This window comes from Hemitrygon akajei, chromosome 6, assembly GCF_048418815.1.
Source record: "Hemitrygon akajei chromosome 6, sHemAka1.3, whole genome shotgun sequence".
NCBI lineage: Eukaryota > Metazoa > Chordata > Chondrichthyes > Myliobatiformes > Dasyatidae > Hemitrygon > Hemitrygon akajei.
This window is the reverse complement of record NC_133129.1, coordinates 78,781,673-78,794,891: the sequence shown is the minus strand read 5'-3', so window position 1 is coordinate 78,794,891 and position 13,219 is coordinate 78,781,673. Positions and strand designations below refer to the sequence as shown.

At 38.1% G+C, this 13,219-nt stretch overlaps 1 protein-coding gene across 1 annotated transcript in view; it reads left to right on the top strand.

Moving 5' to 3' along the window:
• The window catches only part of dnah6 (dynein, axonemal, heavy chain 6), a 352,146-nt gene that overhangs the window by 263,940 nt on the left and 74,987 nt on the right, over positions 1-13,219 (top strand). Inside the window, exons 59-61 of the mRNA XM_073050010.1 lie at positions 5,203-5,383; positions 10,818-10,997; positions 12,204-12,437. Coding sequence (XP_072906111.1) covers positions 5,203-5,383; positions 10,818-10,997; positions 12,204-12,437 — 595 coding nt within the window. The remainder of the gene's footprint in view (positions 1-5,202; positions 5,384-10,817; positions 10,998-12,203; positions 12,438-13,219) is intronic.

The window sequence follows — 13,219 nt, the reverse complement described above, 5'->3', positions numbered from 1 at the left end:
TCCTCATGTGATTCATAGTCGGGTGCATATTGTGGTTTTGCAGAATATCAAGGGAGATCCTGAAGGAGTTGTTGGATGGATCGTGGGACATGCTAGAAAATCCCAGAGCTTAAAGTACAAACTCTTTGTTCCCTGAATTCAAGGCTAATGAAGTAATTTCTTCCCCGGTTGCCTCTGATGCAGCAGTGACTGACAAAAGCTTCCTCCAGTAATGAAGTGCAAATAGTGGAGTCACAACTGAGCTAGCCATGGAATTAGTTTCCATCATAATTTTTAGCACCATCTGTGAACTGTAAAAGGTGTTCGAACAGCCTAGTGATATGCATTAAGCTACCAAGACAGCATAATTTTTGTTTAAAGTTTTGAAAAAGCAGCAAATTATCGCAGTGTGCTGCTCATTCTACTGAGACTGATCCATGTCATCTGCACCAGTTTCCTCCAATTTTGTGACAGTGTATAATCGGATCATGTTATTAGTTGATGACAACCTGGTGCTGGGATTAACATCAAGTGCACCAGCTTGATTAGCATAGAGGCCAATTTCACTTGGCACATTTTCAAATGGAAATAATCTCAGGCAGTATCTACTCCAGTTAAAATCAAAACTGAACTGTGAAACACTCAATTAAAGGCACTATGCTATCCAATTCCATAGATCTGCTAATTTACTCTGTGCTATCATACTGAAGGTGTTGTGGCTGTGTGGAAAATCTCTTCATGAATTTTCAAATTGATAAAGTCATTAATAAACTCTTGTGAATTCTCAAGAATTTCATTAAACACCCGAGGCATATCATTTCCTTAGGGTTTTTCTCTGCATTGCCAAGTGCTGAGACTACAGAAGTATTTCATTGAAAATCCAGCCTATAAAATGTGGCTCTGCAGTATCCATTGCTTGGTGCTTTGAATACCAAATTGATTTTAATGAAGCAACTAACAGGCAAGACATATTCCTGGCATTGGCTACACTAGTCTTGCATTGCTTAGTTCATGTGCAGCTGATACTGTTTGGACGTGAGTAGAGCATGACGTCAGTCAATTTGCAATACTGATTCAAACCTTCATTGCCAAATTACACCATCAGTACTCTAGTTAACACTGTCAATTTCAACAACATGAGACATAAGTTTACTTCAAGTTGTTCCCATTGGTGTGATTTTAAAACTTTAACTATCTTTTCTTTAGAATTTATTCATTTTTAGGCCATAGGTATTGTTGATAAGACCCATTTGTAGTTACCCTTGATATATTGCAAGTGAGTCACTTTTTTTTTGTTGAAGTTACTTCCACGGTGCTCCAGGGTGAGGGATATTAGGATTGAGAGACCACAGTCAGTACAGATTGGTGATAATACTTCCCCTTGTTGACAATCCTTAGCAATGGAAAGGATGAGATGACACACCTTAAGGATATGTGCTTAGTGATAGATAGATAGATACTTTATTCATCCCCATGGGGAAATTCAACTTTTTTTCCAATGTCCCATACACTTGTTGTAGCAAAACTAATTACATACAATACTTAACTCAGTAAAAAAATATGATATGCATCTAAATCACTATCTCAAAAAGCATTAATAATAGCTTTTAAAAAGTTCTTAAGTCCTGGCGGTAGAATTGTAAAGCCTAATGGCATTGGGGAGTATTGACCTCTTCATCCTGTCTGAGGAGCATTGCATCGATAGTAACCTGTCGCACTATGCTACTCTCTCTACATTCACAAATATGGCAAAGTGCAGCTTAAACACCATCTATAAATTTGCAGATGACACCACTATTGTTGGTAAATCATCAGATGGCATTGAGTAAGATAGATGGGTCATTTGAATGGTGTTGTAACAACAATCTCTGACTTAACATTAGCAAGACCAAAGAACTAATTGTGGACTTTAGGAGGGGAAAGTCGGGAAAATGTGCACCATTCATCATTGCAGGTCAACAATGGAAAGAGTGAGCAGTTTCAAGTTCCTGGGTGTCAACATCTTAGAGGATCTATCCTGGGCCCAACACAATGATGTGATCACAAAAAAGGCACAACAGAAACTACCTCATTAGAAGTTTGAGGATGTTTGTTACGTCTCTAAACACTTTTGAAAGTTTCTATAGATGTACAGTGGAAAAATTCTGACTGATTGTATCACAGCCTGCTACAGTGGCTCCAGTGCACAAGATCACACGAGACTTCAAAAGGTTGTGGACTCAGTCAGTTCCATCACAACATAAGCACTCACCACTATCAACAATATCTTTAAGAAGCATCGCTAAGAACCCTTACCATCTGGGAATCCCTTCTTTTCATTACTACAGTCTTAAGGTGCCAGTAGGACACCATGGTAGTGGAATGGTTAGTGCAACACTATTATCGTTTGGGGCATTCTGGAGTTTGAAGTTCAATTCTGGCACTGTCTGTAAGGAGTTTGTACTGGTTGGGTTTCCTTTGACTGCTCCAGTTTCCTCCCAGATTCCAAAGATGTACCGGTTAGTAGGTTAATTGTCATTGTAAATTGTACTTTGATTAGGCTAGTGTTAAATTGGTAGGTTGTTGGGTGGAATGGCTCAGTGGGCCAGAAGGCACTTTTCTGTGCTGTATCTCGAGATAAATAAATAAACAAATAAACCATCAAGCTGGAGCAACAAGAGCCTGAAGACCCATACACAATGATTTAGAAACAGCTTCCCTCTGTGATCAGATTTCTAAACAGTCCATTGAAACATGCACACTATCTTATTATTGCTTTTTTTGCAATATTTATGTTTTATAGTTTACAGTATTTTCCTGTTTTTGCACATTCTGCTGCTGCAAAACAACAACTTTCACATCGAATGTGCCAGTGATAACAAACCTGATTCCAATTTAAACCCAGTAGCAATAAAGTAATGGCAATATACACCTGAGTCAGTATTGTGCTTGACTTGGAGTGGGACTTGTAGGTTCAGGGTGTTCTCATGCTCCTGTAGCCCTTGTTCTTTTTGGTGGTAGATATTGTGGTTTTTGGAAAATACTACGGGTGTGGTTACTGTTTTCTATCATTGTTGTCAGATCCTACAAGACGAATGCAGACTCTATAATTAATGGTTCATTTCAAGTCTCTGCACAAGACAGTTACACCCACATTACAGCATCCACAGGCTGAGTGACCTTTACTTCCCGTAAATGAAACTGAGATATCAGTCATCATTTTCTATGATTATTGACCTAAGACTTGGTAACAGCCACTTTAATAATAGCAAGCATTGTTACCATATGAAAGAAGATGGTGGCTTACTTTTGCCATTTAGCTTCCGCTGCTTACAATCCATGTCTTGCGAAAGTGAAAATTTGTATAAGTCTGTCTCAGTGGTGTGCCTGATTGGTGTGCAAACTGCAGATCAATCAGGCACATCACTTACACAGTGCCATAGCAGTTAGTGTGATGTTACTACAGATCAGGGCGTTAGAGTTTAAAGTTCAATTCTGACATCATTTGTAAGGAGTTTTATGAATTTCTTGTGGAATGCATGGGTTTTCTCTAGACACTCTGGTTTCATACCACAGTCCAAAAACCTACTGGTTAGTAGGTTAATTGTCCCATGATTAGACTAGGGTTAAATCAGGGATTGCTGGGTAGGTCAGCTGGAAGGGCCTATTCTACACTGAATCTCAATTAATTAATAAATAAACAAAAGATATGGATGAAGGCCAGGGAGGCAATCAGCACCCACTGGAAGGATACACAAACTACAGATGATAAACACAACAAATTCTGCAGATGTTGGATGTCAGAATAACACACACAAAATACTGGAGGAACTCAGCAGATCAGGCAGCACCTATGGAAAGGAATAAACAGTAAACATTTCGAACCGAGACCCTTCACCGGGATATATGTACAGCCCACAGATGCTGTTCAACTGCATGCCATTAGCAGTTCGTTTTCTTTTTCCCCACTGGAAGTTCTGCAAAGATCTTCACAGGCATGTCTCTGTCTTTTATTTAGGTGACACTTTATTGGGAGACCGCTCCGCTGAACACCTACGCTCCGCCAGCCAAAATAGTGGAATCTCCCAGTAGCCGCCCATTCGAATTCCACCTCCCATTCCCATTCTGATATGTCTATCCATGGCCTCCTGTACTGTTGCGATAAGGCCACACTTAGGTTGGAGGAGCAACACTCTATGTTCCATCTGGGTAGCTTCCAACCTGATGTCATAAGCATCGATTTCTTGAACTTCTGGTGATGCCCCCCCTCCTTCACCATTCTCCATTCCCTTTTTCCTCTCTCACCTTATGTCCTTGCCTGCCCACTGCCTCCCTCTGGTGCTTCTCCTTGCACCTCTTGTAGCATTCTTGATCTCCAGACTTGAATGCCTCTGATCTGGCTCTCAGCAGATTCTGAATTTCATTGTTCATCCAGGGCTTCTAATTGGGGAAAACCCTGAATGATTTTTTGGGGACGCACTCATCCAAAGCTGTTTTAATAAAGTCTGTAATGACCCTGGTGTAGTCACTTAGGTCGACAGATGAGTTCTTGAACACGGCCTAGTCTACTGACTCAAGGTAATCCTGTAACTGTTTCTCTGCTTCCACAACCACCTCTTAGTTGTCTTGATCTCTGGAGCCTTGCTTTTTAGGCTCTGTCTGTAAGCAGGTTGGAGGAATGCAGCCAAATGACCTATCTTCTGGTTACTATAATTAGGATCCACATGGCACTGGGAGTAAACCAAAGATTATAATCTTAGAGGTTTTTAATTTTCCATCTATCGCCCTAAATACATGCTGCAAGACCTCATCTGTTTTCTTGCCCCTATTCTACATAATGACATCTGCCACCCTCACACTTCAGAGCACCCTGCAGCCGAGATGTGAAGAAAATGTGAACAAAAATTGTTGGTAGAAAACTCTTAAATATTATTCATTGTTTCTTGGGAACAGCATCATTTTTCTATGTAAAAGTGACAAGTAATCATCATTTCACACTCTTTGTAATAAACAGCTTATAATAAATTTGGCCCTATTTGATATGATTGACTTCTTATAGCCTGCCAAGTAACTTACACTAAAATCAGACTGCTCTGTGTTAAGCCCTGAGACAGACTCTTGACTTGAAATGTCAACCAACACTGCCAGATGCTGTTAACCCATTGTATTCTTCCAAAAGTTAACTTTTTTTGTTGCTTTGTATGACCTGTCATTATATGATTCTACTGGTGTCCCCTTTTATAGTGATGTTGTAAGAATTGAGAAACCTGAACTTGAAGAGCAGAGGAATCAGTTAATTGTTCAAATCAACTCTGATAAAAATCAGTTGAAAGCTATTGAAGATAGAATCTTGAAGATGCTTTTTACTTCAGAAGGTAACATTCTGGATAATGAAGAATTAATAAGCACGCTTCAGGAGTCAAAGGTAATTTATTTTATGAAATATGTTTTATCAATGCAAAGAGCGCTATTATTGAATTTTGAAGTATTAATTTGCCTCCTACTGAAAAATCTTTGAGTATCTTCTTATAACTTAAGGTTCTGATTTGAAAAAGGTTTGGAAATTTTGCTAAATTAATGAAATTCCAGATTTGTTTTACTAATAGCTTCATGTGTTTCATATTTAATCATGCAATTAATTTTCTCAGTGGGAGTACACATTGTCATTCCCAACATGCCTATTATTTTTATATACACCCTCAATACTTAATTTTCTTTGCTAAATGGAGTTATTTTACATTGATTTGTGCTCAATGTTGTGTTTCACAAGGCTAATCAAATTGATGGCAGGACTAATTTCCCTTAATTTTACGAGTTTCACTCAAAGCCTAGAGATGTGTGAACAGCTGGTTAATTTATTAACACATTATATATTTCAATCATGTTTATTGGTTTTCAAAGACCAAAGGTCAACAAATATATGGATGGAGACTGTCTATTTTTTGAAGCAATGAGACATGAACTGTTGTAAGGAAACAACTTGACTGTTTTGTGAGTGGCCATCATCAGTCTCTGTGATATATTCTTGTTTGCTTGTTTTCTGTGTTTATATGCTTGTATACTATTTTGTATAGTATAGTATTGGACAGTTTTATGCATTGCAAAGAATACAACCTCCCTTCCACCAGCCCCGACAAATGTGACAAAAACAGCAGTAGGGACAAGCTCCACTTCTGTGGTAAGGGGGTTATTGGAGAAGATTGTTAGGGATAGGATCTATTTGCACCTGGCAAACCATTTATAAGAGATAGTCAGCTTGGTTTTGTGCAGACAGGTCATGCCTTATAAACTTGACTGAGATTTTAAGAAGGTGACAAAGTTGATTGATGAGAGAAGGGCAGTGGATGTTGTATAAATGGGATTTACTAAAGCAGTTGATATGGTCCCTCACGGTAAACTGATCAAGAAGATTAAGGCATATGGAATCAATCAAGACTCAAGAGTTCAGGAAAGGGAAAGAAGTCAAACATCTAGTGCAGAGTACCCCTTTGGCCATCCACCTTACAACAGGTATACCACCTTGGATACAGTTGGTATATTTGATTATTTGATGTTTGACCTCTTTCCTTTCCATCCATGTACCTATCCAAAATTTGCCTAAAATATTGAAATCGAGCTCACATGCACCACTTGCACTGGCAGCTGATTCCACCACTCTCATAACCCTCTGAGTGAAGAAGTTTCCCCTCATGTCCCTCTTAAACATTTCACATTTCACCCTTGACCTATGACCTCTAGTCATAGTCCCACCCAACCTCAGTGAATAAAGCCTGCTTGCATTTACCTAACCTATACCCTTCAAATCTCTCCTCAGTCTTCTACATTTCAAGGAACAAAATCATAATCTTTCCTGATAACTCAGGTCATCTAATCCTGGCAACATCTTTGTAAATGTTCTCTGTACTCTTTCAATCTTATGTACACCTTTCCTTTGGTTAGGTGACCAAAAATGAACACAATTTACATTTACGCCTCACCAATATCTTTACAGCTTCAACATTACATCCCATCTCCTGTACTCAATACTTGGGGACTTGGGGTCCTAGTGCAGGATTTCCTAAAGTTTAACTTGCAGGTTGAGTTGGGTGTGAGGAAGGTAAATCCATTTCAAATGCTAGTAGTCATTTCAAGAGGACAAGAATATAAAAGCAAAGATATCATGCTGAGACTTTATAAAGCAATGGTCAGGCCTCACTTGGAATATGGTGAGTAGTTTTGGGAAAGACATACAGACATTAGAGAGGTTCCAGAGGATTTTCATGAAAGTGAAATGGTTAATTTATGAGGAATGTTTGATTGCTCTGGGCCTGCATTCACTGGAGTTTAGAAGAATGAGAGAGGGATCTCACTGAAACCTGTGGAATATTGAAAATCCTTGATAGAATGGACATGGAGAGGGTAGTTCCTGTAATGAATGAGTCTAGGACTTGGACATATTTAAAACAGAGGTTGATAGGTTCTTGATTAATGAGGGCATCAAAGGTTATGGGGAGAGGGCAGGAGAATGGGGTTGAGAGGGGTAATTTATCATCCATGATTGAATCGCAGAGCAGACTCGATGGGCTGAATGATCTACTGTTGCTTCTACATCTTATGGTCTTATAGAAAGTAAACAATAAAGCCATATATATTTACAGTTAGACATCTTTGTTTCTGTACTCGAATCCTCTAATAATAAGCCAATATAGCATTTGGCTTTCTAAGTTGATCAAACTGAGATCATTTTGAAGATCAATATTCATCAATCCCTTGCCATTAAAAAAAGATCTATTTTTAATTTTTGAATCCTAAATTAATGATACAAGGCTGTAACAGTAGGAGACTTTTTAATATGGAGAGTGAAATATATAATCAATTGAATTGCTACATATTGTCATAATCTATTGATCTTCAAAATTGGAAAACTCCAGACTACAGACCGCCCAGACAGTGAGTGCAGTTTCCCTTTAATAAAAAATACAGCCACCAGGCTGGGCTGAAGTGCTTTGAGAGAATGATCATAGCTGGAATCAACTCCTGCCTAAGCATGGTCCTAGACCCACTGCAATTTGCCTACCACCATAATAGGTCTACAATGCATGCAATCTCACTGGCTCTTCACTTGGGCTTGGACCACCTGGATAACAGCAATACAAAGTCAGGCTGCTATTTATTGATTACAACTCAGCATTCAACACCATCTTCCCTTCAGTACTAATCAACAAACTTCAAAACTGGGCATCAGTACCTCCCTCTGCAAATGGATCTTTGACTTCCTCATTGGGAGACCAGAATCAGTGCATATCGGAAATAAGATCTCCTCCCACTGAAAATCAGCACAATGGCACCTCAAACCCGCTGCTGTACCCTCTGTACACTCAGACCCAACTGTTGTCTGCAGAATCACAAATTGTGTCACAGAGTCAAGCAGAAGTGGGACAGGTTGGCTGGTTCAGTGGTGTTACAACAACAATCTTGCATTCTACATCAGTAAGACCAAGGAATTGATTGTGGACTTCTGGAAGGGGAAGTTGGGAGAACACACACCAGTCCTTATCAAGGGATTAGCAATGGAAAAGGTGAGCAGCTTCAAGCTCCTGGGTGTCAGCATCTCTGAAGATCTGTCCTGGACCCAACATAATTTTGCAATCTTGAAGAAAGGCTGCCAGTGATTATATTTCATTTAAAGTTTGAGGACATTTGGTATGTCACCAAATTTCTACAGATACACTACGGAGAGCATTCTGACTGGTTGCATCTCCATCCAGTATGGAGGTGCCAATGCACACAATCAGAAGAAGCTGCAGAGAATTGTAGATTCAGCCAGCTCCATCATGGGCACCAGCTTTTCCACCATTGAGGACAACTTCACGGGACAATGTCTGAAAAAGGCAGCATCATAAAAGAACTTCACCATCCAGGACATGCCTTCTATCTTTTCCACAATCAGAAAGTGGGTACAAGTGCTTGAAAGCACATTATCAACGTTTTAGGAATAGGTTTTTCCCCTTCACTATCTGATTTCTGACAGCTCATGAACACTATCTCACTATTTTGCTCTGTTTTTTATTATAACTTTTTGTAACTTATAGAAATTATTTTATGTATTACACTGTACTGCTGCTGCAAAACAACAAATTTCATAACATATGTCAGTAATAATAAACCTGATTGTAACACTGGACATACTATAACTTAGCTGCAATCCCACTATTTGTGTTAGACATAAGATATCACTTTGAAGTTTGAGGATCAAGTTGAATAAAGGCAGTCCATAAGCAAGACTAGCACTTACACTAATGAAGTTTGCTTGTGACAGAAATGTGCTTCATGAGTTTTCTCCATAATTTCTGTACCGATCGACTTTAGAGATTTAACCCTCTACCATATCTAAGTAGGTACAAATTAATTTCCAGGCCTGTTTCCATTACAAAATATTGGTGTGCAAGGAGACTTCCTTTTAAAATGGAATTATGGCAAAACAATGCAACAATACCTCCACTGGTTTTCCTTATCTCTTGAGCAACCACAAATTTCTCTTCGGTAAATACCAATGAGAAATATTCATTAAAATTCTGACCCATCTCCTGCAACTCAAGAAATAAGTGGCCCTGCTAGTTTCTAAGGGGATCTACTTGCTCCTGAGCTACCTTTTTACTCTTAATATAGTTACTGAACTGCTTAGATCTTCCTTAACCTTACGTACCAGATCCATCTCATGCTTACAAGCATAGACAGAAAAATTGTTTCCATCTTTGCTTACTCTTGACAGGATAGGAAATCAATAAGGGAAAAGGCAAATTTGTGATATGGGGAAGAGATTATAGGATTGAGAGGGGTTGGGAATTGAAGGAGAAATTAATAATCAAGGGTAATGCACTTAAATATATTACCTGAAATTAAATTCAAGAGGAAGTTCCTGCATTGTGAGAAAGTCACATGGTTGATAATAAGGTTATTGGCCTGCAGAAAGTTAGAAAACATGTGTACTATATCCATTGGAATCTTAAATCAGAAACTGTTGAATTGGCAATAGCAGTAATTTTAATGCCTGAAACTCATGGGCTAATTTCCTGACAGAATGAAGTTAGCAAATAATATTTTCCATTAAGATGGTGGGGGGGGGGAGGGAGGAGAGAGAGAGAAAAAGTGATATCCTCCATTGAACCATGGAATTTGCATCCTAGCTGTCTATATGCAGTCACTATGCAAGCCAGTACACAGCCAGGACAGTGTGATATGGAGCGCAATCTGTTGCCCATGCAGCAGGCTGCTCCGCATCACACCGCAGATGAATCCAAATGAACGGTAGAAACCAAATCAGTTTAGCATCAGTGGTGTTACAGGCATTGCCAGTCAGCATTAAACTCAACATAGTATTGCCCTAGGGACTCCAGTTCTGGATTTTTCCTCAAAGGTTACTCCTTCACCATGAGTTGGTATAACGACAAGGCAGCAGAGGTTTGAGATCAGAGTTTTCCTTCTCCTAGATGAGCTGCCAGTCATGATTGCTGAGCCCATCTACCCAAAGCGACTAGTTTTAAGGCACCAGTAACTCGGCTTTGCTCCTTCTCTTGTCAGTTGAAACATTTCTGCTGGGTTTCATGGCTAAGCTACACATGAAGGCCAGGAGACTGATTTAGTTGTCAGAGTGTTTGAGATGCACGCCTTTGGGAGTAGTTAATAGGTAGTGGGAGCTTATCTGCATTCTCTCCCCCCTCCCCCATATTAGCATGAAAGCAGATGGTTCAGTTCCTTGAGGCATGAACTCAGAAAATTGCTACAGCTTTGGGGACAACAAAAGAATCATTGATATACAGTAATTGACATTAGAATGTAATTTTATTTCAAGGAATTGATTTAATTGTTCCTTTACACAGGTTACTTCAGGTGCTATTAAAGTCCGATTGGAAGAAGCTGAGGCCACTGAACAGAAAATTAATTCTGCTCGTGAGAAATATCGTCCTGTGGCTGCTCGTGGATCTGTTATGTATTTTGTTGTTGCCAGTTTGTCTGAAATAGATCCAATGTACCAGTTTTCTTTAAAATACTTCAAACAGGTTTGCATTTTTATTAAGTAATGTTTGCAAAATATGTTTGAGATTCATTTATGGATTCATTGCAGATTTTAGTTTTGACATGGAAAGTACTTGAGAAAATTTTTAAGATGTTTCCTTGTTCAAAATAGATCAGATAGCTATCTTTCACAATAGCAAGAATGCTCTTTGTACAGCTGTCTGAGTCAAGATAAAATTTCCCATGCCTGACTACATACAGTGATTCCATTGCTTGAGAGACCATTGATGGGGAATGGACATAGTTTGACTATGATTGGTTTATTGGTATTGTTCAGTTGTTTGCTGCATAAGGTCACACATAAACTATATTTCAGAGACCTATTCCATTTGCTTGTGGCTATCCTGCAGCAGATTCAGGTGACAATGAAATTTATAAAACCAATTGTTTATAAAACCAATCTCTGGCAATGATTTCTAAAAATTAAGTGGTTGCACTGACTAGTTTTGTATATGTGGTTTCTTTGACTAAAATTTTTATCCCTCTAGAAATGTTAAGTAGATTGAGTAGTTTCCCAAGGAAATGGGAGGAACAAAGTAGGTAGGATCAACCAAGGCTACTCTTAAATATTTCACACTGTTATAATTTCAGATACTAAAGAACTGGTGCTAAAGAACTTCCTTGTTTGCCCTCTTGACTACTTTGTAAACTGTCTCAGTAATTATTAAAAGCAGAAGAGATATAAAACTAATTGCAAAAATCTATTGGAAATGAACAACTTTTATTACCCAATTCATTATAAACATCATATTGGAAAAATATTGAATAGTATCATTTTGTTCCAAAAATTTTAATGGCTTATCTCACATGTCAATCCTTCCAATATAACATTCTTAGAAAAATTGGGGATAAGTAATTTCACTCTCTTTGAAGTATTTTGCTGTCCAGAGTAATGCAGAATTTTATTTAGTAGATGTAAATCTAGATGTTTGAGTTTTTGTTTCATTTTTGTAATTCAAAGTCATGAACCAAACACATGGTGGAAAACTTGCCAATTGTGGGTCACTGGAAGAGATTGACTAATTCAACAGATATTAGTAGATAAAACTATATGATTGTGTGCTGTCCATTACCATATGCATTTGGCAGAACAGAAAGAGATTGTTTTGATTCCTCAGAAGAGATGCAAGTATTCAGATTGAATTCAATAACAATGAATGATTATTATATTCTCATTTTTCTTTTGATAGCTATTTAATACGACCATTGAATCATCTGACAAAACCTATAACCTGAAGAAACGTTTGAAGATTCTATTAAATAGAACATTGTTTGCTATATATACTAATGTTTCCAGAGGCTTATTTGAACAACACAAACTTGTCTATAGTTTCCTACTCTGTACTGAGATCCTTCGGCAAGATAATGAAATTTCAGATCTTGAATGGAACTTTTTCCTCAGGGGAGTGGGAAGCTTGGAAAAGGTACAGTCTAGAAATAAAGCTTGATTAATTTGAGCAAGAAATAATTATATAGTTTGAAATACTGACTTAGATGAATTTTGTTCAATACATTCCCCTTGGTTTCTAGCTGTAATGTTATGCTTGTGTTGTATGTGCAATTGTTTTAATTGCCATCTCTAAGTATATCCAGGTAATGCTAATAAAGGACTATTTATTAAAAGGCAACCCAATATGAGGATTACATGCCTACATCAATGAGCCAGTACTTTAATTTCCTGTATCTGTAGCACTTTGACTATGGGTTTTTAAAATCATTTTTCTTACTTTTGGTCATTAGTTAGACAGGAATGTACTTTTGGATTCCTCATGAGATTACCATCAACAAGGGAGCTAGACTTAAACCTGTTTGATTCACTCTTAGTGATATTAAAACAAGCTGTTGAATAATACTGCAAGAAACAAATAATCTTTATTATGAATGATGTTCTCCTGAACTAGCTTTGTCTCTAGCTAACTTATTCTTGTAGAGTTACTACACTAGCATCTACATTCTGATGTAGAAAATTACTCTGCCATGTCTTGTTCAAAACAAAACCAGGACAAATCCTATTCAACTAATTAACACCCAAACAGTGTATGGAGGATCATCAGAACAATCACCAGTCAGGAGGAATACTAAATAGCTCTTCATAGTAACTTTCTCTAGGATCCCTGGCTTCTGACTTTATTCCAGCCTTGGTGCAAAAATGGATTACAAAGTTAAATTTCCAGAGGTGAGGTGAAACTGCTCAACCTTGACATCA